This window comes from Chlorocebus sabaeus, chromosome 21 (genome assembly GCF_047675955.1).
Source record: "Chlorocebus sabaeus isolate Y175 chromosome 21, mChlSab1.0.hap1, whole genome shotgun sequence".
Taxonomy (NCBI): Eukaryota; Metazoa; Chordata; class Mammalia; order Primates; family Cercopithecidae; genus Chlorocebus; species Chlorocebus sabaeus.
Window position 1 is genome coordinate 25,620,976 of NC_132924.1, and position 7,915 is coordinate 25,628,890.

The 7,915-nt window shown below is 50.6% G+C and overlaps 1 protein-coding gene across 1 annotated transcript in view; it reads right to left on the minus strand.

The window, feature by feature from the left end:
- Positions 1-7,372, minus strand: part of EEPD1 (endonuclease/exonuclease/phosphatase family domain containing 1) — a 145,500-nt gene extending 138,128 nt beyond the window's left edge. Inside the window, exons 1-2 of the mRNA XM_007981618.3 lie at positions 6,954-7,372; positions 5,424-6,493 (exon numbers count right to left, since the gene is read on the minus strand). Of these exons, the coding sequence (XP_007979809.3) occupies positions 5,424-6,301 (878 nt within the window). The 5' untranslated portion in view covers positions 6,302-6,493; positions 6,954-7,372. The remainder of the gene's footprint in view (positions 1-5,423; positions 6,494-6,953) is intronic.
- Between the last annotated feature and the right edge of the window lie 543 nt (positions 7,373-7,915).

Sequence of the window (7,915 nt, forward strand, 5' to 3'; positions counted from 1 at the left end):
ACTATCTGGTAAGAGGTCATTTCTTCAGCCTCTGCTTCTAACCTTCTGTGGCCTCCTTCTGCTGTTACAAGAGAAGTCTTGAAGGCCCCACCTGATCTGGTCTGGCCTTGCTCTGCAGCCCCACCCACCCGCCACTCTAGAACTCTGGCCTTCTGTCTGGAACCAGCACTCTCGGGACCTCTGCACTTGCCAATTCCTCCATGGAGCATTCTTTTCCCTGGCTTGTTCCATGCCTGGCTTCTTCTCATCCATCAGCTTTCAGCTGAGGCCTTCTTTGACCCCCATCTAAATAGGTTTCTCTTTACTTCACCTCCATCACCCTCAGCATGCACCACTATCTGTGATGATTGATCTGTGGGTTGACCTGTTTGTCTCTCCACCTAGAACAGAAGTTCCATGAGTGCAGGGACTTTGTCTTGTCTTCACTTTATTTTCAGAGCCTGATACAGAACCTGGTACTTAGTGAGAGCTCCAAACAGATCTGCTAATTGAATGAATAGATGGATGCATGAGTGAATGAGTGAATAAGGAATGGATAGCCCCTGGGAAAATCAACATCATCAAACTCCCAAAGAACCTTGAAATCAGACCCAAAATGGGCCCAGCTTCCTTGTAAAACAAAAGTCACACCTTTCCCTTTAGTGAAAGAAACCCTAAGTTCTGCCTACATTGGAAGTTCCCTGCATTCACACTGTCTTCTCTTACAAATCCACAACACTCTTATTATTGACCATCTTTCTACTTAGAAACAACTTAGAGTTCCTTGGCTCAGAAAACTGGAACTTGATCTTGGAGTCAGGCCCAAGGTCACAGACTCACATTTGAGGGGCCTGGTGGAGGAGCCCTGACACCCTCTGGATTGGCTCTGCCTCTGGCCCCAAGTCCCATCCTTTAGAGGAACAAAAATAGGAAAAAACAGAGGCCGGGCACAATCTCAGTGTTAGAGGGAAGCCCTACTTCTCCCCCAAGACCCTGATACCTGGCCAGCCAAAGGCACGGAGGAAATGTGGGTGGGCTGGGAGTGAGAGGCAGCGGAAGGGGATGGAGTTTGGGAAAAGACATGACTAATCCAGCCTAATCCCTCTGCTTTGAAAGCAGACAAACTTCAAATCCTGACTCCAATATCTACATTTCTGAAGGCCACACAGATGCCATTTAACCTCTCAGAGCCTCAGTTTCCACAGGTGTCCAAATGGATTTCACAATTTCTACTTTAAGAGGATTGCTGGGCATTCTGTCCCCAAATGTAACATCTGGCTGCATCCACCCACCCTTCAACCTCCCAGGGTGAGTCTATTGTTCATATGAGAAAAATACAACCATGCATCAATCACTCCCTGTGACTTGCCCCAAAACTCTGGGTTTACTAGACTGTTTTGAGGCTGGGCCACACAAACTAATCTACATTGACTTAAGTTTGGTAAGTAACAGGGCCAAGCTGATTCCTGAAATAAGCTTATAAATGCACACAGCAGACATTCAATACATATTTTTCAATGAATGAATCAAATGACAAGATGGGTTATGTTTATACTGATCCTACTAATCAAGCCTAATAAAGCAAAATCTCTTTTTTCACTATCAGTGTGTGGCACTAATCCACCTTGTGCTTTGATACCACAGACATGTGGCAAGAAAACTGATTTAAGCCATTATAGGGCTAAAGACTTTGACACTCAAGTTCTCTTCTTCTGTAGGCCACAGGGAAAATGAGCAACTGGGATGTCAAATGTTCTTATTTATTTTGGAGATTATTTTTCAGCTTGCTGAGGGTTTATACTTTCAATAACCAAAGAGACTCTCAAAACAGAATGACTTCCCAGTAAAAAATAAATAAGCAAAAATGAAAAATTAACCAATTTTCAATCCAGATGTGGACTGTCTCCAAATTTTGCAAGCATATTTAGCAAAAATATTCCCCTGTAATCTTGCTCCGTAAATACTGAACAAGGAAGAGTATTGCCTCAGACTGATACTTGGCAAAATAATCTAATGAAATCTGTCAGTTCTGTGCTACCAGCATGGCATCCCTGAAGGCTCCTGGTGACTGTATGATTATCAATTAATGCTGTCCTACCTCACACCTCACTTGCAAAACAGTTTCTTATAGCTCAGACATGCTGTAAGAAGGTTAAGAGAAGACTCTAACTCCCATCCCATACAGCTACCCTTCAGCCTAAGAAAACACACCTACTAAAGCAAATTCACAGAAAAATCAAGAGCCAGCTATTCCCTTTGCAAAGGAACTGCCTAAGGGTATCTTTAAAATCCCTTTACAATGGGTTTAATTTAAGAAACTGTAACTGGCTCACAATTTAGCAAGTGCCCTTGATGAGGCAGACGATGGGTGTCTAACCAAGAGGCAGGTTAAAGGTGTTGTGCTTACAAAACACAGCAAGCTTGCAAAGGGCATAGGTCTAAGGTCAGAAGGTCTGGGTCCCAGTCCCAGCTGAGTCACTAATGAGCTGCATGATAGAGTCATGTCATTTAACTTATTTGATTTTAGTTTCCTCAGCCAGAGATGAAGAATCATTAATAAAAGCCAGTGTTACCTACATCCCAGACTTACTAGGAAAATCAAATAAATGGGAAAGCTGTTAGAAAGCATGAAGGCATACCCAAAAGTTAGGAAACTCTTTTATTACAGGTATACATGGATGTAAATCAGAGCCACCCAGAAAATCACCTGCACCCATTCTTGCTCATACTAAATGTATTTCCTCTTACTAATATGGGAACAACTGGAATGGGAGAGATTTCTGTGAATCAGGACGAACACATAGCCCTTGGAGAATGGGTGCTGCTATCATTGAGGACACATCTACTCTGTGACAGCTTTTGATACTCTAGGACAGTCATACTGTGAATGCACTCACCCTGTTCTGTAGGGGATCAGGCCCTGATCCATTAGTTCATGTTTACCAAACATTAACAATGTGCTAGGAGTGTCTGGAATACTGAATCCATTGTGACCAGGCAAAGAGAACCACCAACCCCCAACACATTTGGCCAAGTGAGAATGTGATGGTGCCGGTCACCTTCCCAGTCACTTACAGGTGGGTTTGGGTAAGCCTTTCCTGCACTCTTGCCTGATGACAATAGTTCAATGTCTTCAGCAAATTGTCATCTCTCCAGGAAACCCAAAGAAGAAAAAAACAGGACAACCCCAGCACCTTCACAATGGACAAGAGTCGTGAGGGCTCCTGCTCAGTGGGCTGCAGGGTGGAGCCAGTGCTGACCAGCCATCTCTGCTCGCTCTCCCATTCTCTACCCTTCACATTCATATGTCCTAGAAGATGAATAAGCTCCTCAAGCCTTGGCCAGAAAGAATATCACAAGGTTGAATAACTAGAAGGATAATCAAAACAATCAAAGGGGAAAATAAAAAGGACAATTGTACCTTGGTATCTGCAGAGACTGATTCCAGGAGTCCCAGTGATACCAAAATCCACGATGCTCAAGTCCCTGACGTAAAATGGCATATTATTTATACATAACCTATGCACATCCTCCAGTATATTTTAATTCATCTTTAGATTACTTAGAATGTCTAATACAATGTAAATGTTATATGAATAGTTGCCATACTGGATTGTTTAGGGAATGACAAGAAAAAACTCAACATGTTCAGGATAGATGCAACCTTTTTTTCCCCTGAATATTTTAAATCTACAGTTGGTTGAATCCATGGATGTGGAACTCACAGGTATGGAGGGCCGACTGTACCTGCAAAGTTCTGCATGAATTCACTAACCCTGCCAGGGGAAGGAGCTTCCAAGGGACAGAGGGACAGCTGATTGCCTAACACCTAGTACAATGGTTCTCAAACTTTAGTGTGCATCAGAACCGCCTGGAGGGTGTGTTAAAACACAGAAACAAAGTTTCTGAGTCAGTAGCTGATGTCGCTCATCCCCTGGGCCGGGGGGACCACACTTTAGAAACCACTGGGGGGCAGGGGCTGCCTAGCTGGTCAGTCCCACTGGACCAACTTTTGATCCAAATCCATAACCTCCTTCCCAAATTGAGCCACTAGAAACCATAATAGGAATTAAGCAGCTGTGTCCTTTCCTGCCTCTCCCCTCCTCATTTCCCATTCACATGCCCATGCTGCTATAGATAAAGAGAACAATTATCAAGCCATTCTTGACAACTGTCTCCCGGGGCCCGAGTCCAGCTCTCACCTGTGCACAAGAAGACTCTGCAAAAGGAGTGAGTTAGGCTGCAAAAGAGAGGACACAGCACTGCAGGCAGAGCATTCAAGGGCTCCCCAGTCCAGTTCCCTGACCCAGCGTGGAGTCCCTCTCTCAGTGACGAGAGCATGCCACTGGGTCAGTGCCAAGGAAACGTTGTGACCTGCTTTTCTCCTCACCAATTTTCCTGGTGATCTGCCATCATGCACTGTGATTTCCCGCTGAGAGTTCACTTCGTGTCACCAAACTGCCGCCCCCGCCGCCAGCCTCACCAACAACTCAGTGCAAAGGAAATCAACGAATAGCCACCAACACTGCACCCCTGGTGGGTGGCGGGGCAAAACGCCTCAAGTCCAGGATCACAGCTCTTATGACCTGGAAGGGACCATCACAAATATTTCTTTCCTTCCCACACCTGATTACATTATACAGTATGCTATTTTACTAACAGCAGGAGTTACTGCCAAAATAATATTGTTTTTGTTTTATGACGAGGCTAACAGAAATTCCTACAGAGAGCAGTATTGTGAATAATGTAAACGCTCTGTGGTAACGGCCTATCCTACTAGACTTTTTTCTTTGCTTTAGATGGGGAAAATCTGGCCAATTTTCACACACACGTCAGCTTGCTTTTTTCTGGCTATGGGACAGAAAAGGTTACACACATTTTGGGCCACAATTGCAGGGCTGAAAACCAACTCCAGGTTAAATAAGGAAAAAGAATGGAGAATGATTCATTCATAGCATTTTGGTAAATATAGACACTTGTATGTGTTTGCAAATACTCGGCCTTTAAGATGATCTTGTGTGCACAAATAGGCATATTTGATGGAACAAATATGATTTTCCCTCCCATTAATAAACAAAATCCAATGAGCTCTTTCTCACATGCAAAACTGCACCAGTTCCCAGGCTCTGAGTGCCTGACTTGGTGTAGACCCAGCATCCTCCAAATCAGTAACAAAAACACAACCTCCGCTTACCCCAAAATTATGAATCAGTCAGATATCTCATGCTCAAGACATGGTCCACAAGCCCAGCTGTATTCAGAAAATTCTGGAGCAGGAGGACAGTCCATTCTCAGGTGACAATATTGGTTGAGCCTTCAAGAACACTGATTAAAAACTCTTGCACCCTCCCTACTCACAAAAGAATCCACTCATTTGCATCCATAGATGAGGCCACGCACAAGTCGCCTTCACACCCAACACCCATGGTGGTCCCCGTCCTCACCTGTTTTCCAGGAGTGTCATGCACACCACCTCTCGCACCCCGGGATTGTTGGCCTTCTCCACGGAACAGCCCTGCAAGTTCCAGGTGGCCAGCCTCAGCACAGGCCTCCCATCCCTTGTGCCTCCAAAGGCCTCCACGGAGGGCCGAGTGGAGATAATCTGGGTGGGCCCCCCTGGCGGCAGGTCCAGGTCCTCACTCTGCAGGCTCAGGGAGGTGGGGCTCGGGTGAGGCTTGGCGATGAAGGTCAGTCCCCCGTTCGTGTGGGTGGATGGGGGCCTGGACCTCTCAGCAAACACCTGGTGCCGTATCCTGTCCAGGAAGGCGGCATTGATACCATCCATCCTCACTAGGTCCTCAACGCTGCGAAAGGGCCCATGCTCACGGCGGAAGTCCACGATGCTGAGGGCCATTTTCTCCGAGAGGCCTCGCACACTCATGAGCTGGGCCGGGGTGGCTGTGTTGATGTTAACACGTGGGGTGAGGGGCACAGCTGTGGCCAGGTGGTGAGGCTGCTGCTCCGCTAGCAGGTCCCGCCGCAGGGAACTGGGAGAGTGCTGCGTGGAGCTGCCCTTGCTGCTCACACAGATCTCAAACTTGACCTGCTCCAGCTTGGTGGCGCCTACACCGCTGACCAATGCCAGGTCCTCCACCTTCTTGAAGCCACCGATATACTCTCGGTACTCCACAATGCTGCGTGCCACAGCACGCGTCACCCCAGGCAGGGTCATCAGCTCCTCCTCCGTGGCAGTGTTGATGTTGAGCCTTTCCTGATTCACCAGGATGTTGCTGAAGTTACAGGCTGCGCTGAACTTGCGGTTATGGGACAAGTCCGAGGGGTCCCTGGGGATGGAGCGGTGGCAGCCCAGGGTGCTCCCCATGGTCCGCCAGGATCAGGCGCCCGGGAAGGCCTCACCACTGCAGAAGAGCTCTCTGGCTAGGGAGGAAGCACAGTAGGCCGTACAAGCACAGAAAAACAGAAGGTGCAGGATTCAGGGACTGAAGAGGTTACTACAGACAAACACCGAATCTTCCATGCCTGGCGTGTCCAAAATTACCTTTCACTTGGCCGCCTAGAAAATAATAAACATAGAAACCCATTGAATTAGGCAATTTGCATTAGCACCCCCTACCTAGTGCTGGAGTTAGTAACCAGGAGTCAGGGACTGGTGGCTGCCCGTGAACCCCTAAAAACGCAGGCACAGTGAGGCTGGGCCCATGTGGATTCTCCTCTGGGGACTCCGGGTTTTATCACACTGAGCCCAAAAAGGCTATGAGCCGCTTCTCTTGGGAAAAGACCTATCCCCATCAGCTTCACACCTCTTCTCCAGGCCTCTTTCAACTCCGACACTTGGGTCACCCACACTCGGGCTCAACACAGACTGGGGGGGGGGGGGGCAACCCACCTCCCCCACGCTCCGCATCTGACACAGCGCTACCTGCAACCTGGGAGGTCCGTGCTCCCCGGTGCCTGCAGTGAGAAGGGGCTTATCGACCCCCCGACCCGACCTGCCGCGGGTCCCCGCGCCCCACCTCTCGGCTGCTCCGCGAGGCGCCGGTTCCTCTTCCACTTGCGGCTCGGAAGCCTGAGCCCAGCCCGGGACAGCGCGGGCCCCCTGCCTCCAGCCTAGGCGCCAGCGCGGGTGTGGGTCACTGACCAGGCCCTGGAAGCCGCCTACGCCGCCTCGGTCTGCGTGTCCCGGCTCTTTCTATGGGGGAAACTCAGCATCGGTCTCCCAGAGTGAATAGAAGCCGCAGGGCTGCTCGGAGGCGGCGGCAGCGGCGGCGAAATCCGCTGCCGAAGCTGCACCAGGACTTGCGGCGGCGCCGCAGTTGCGTTTATCCCGGCAAAAAGTCCTGCGCCCAACTCGGGCGCGGGATCCGCCAGAGCCAGTCCAGACGCAGCACCAGCCGCACGGCTCCCGCTCGCAGTCGGTGTCAAAGCCAAAGTCCTGGCCGCGCCGCTCGCGCCTCCGCAGGAACCACGGCCACGCCTCCTCCGCGCGGCAACTCCTCCCCGGGACTCCCTAGGGCACGCGGGGGCGGGGCCCGGATGAGGGGCGGGGCCTGACACCAGTGGGTGGAGAGAGGAACCCGAGAGCGCAAGGGCGGGCCTGGAGTGCTAGAGGCGGGGCCATGGAGGAGGGGGCGGAACCAAGGCGCAAGAGGGTGGAGAGCGAACCTGAGAGCGCGTGGGGCGGCTCTGGCGTGCGAGAGGCGGAGCCATGGTTGTGGGGGCGTGGCCTGGCACAAATGGGTGGTGAGCTGAACCCGGGAGCGCGTAGGGCGGGCCTGGAGTGCGAGAGGTGGGGTCATAGAGTGTGGGAGCGCGGCCCGGGCGCGAGGGGGTGGGGAAACGCGGGGGCGGGACCGTGAGCATAGGGGTAGGCCCCGGGAGTGCAGAGGCGGGACTTAGGGGCTTAAGGGGCGGAGCCGTCGCCGTGCCGGCGAGGGCGGGTCACAGGGAGGCTGTCCTAAGTCAGCTGCCCTTGGAC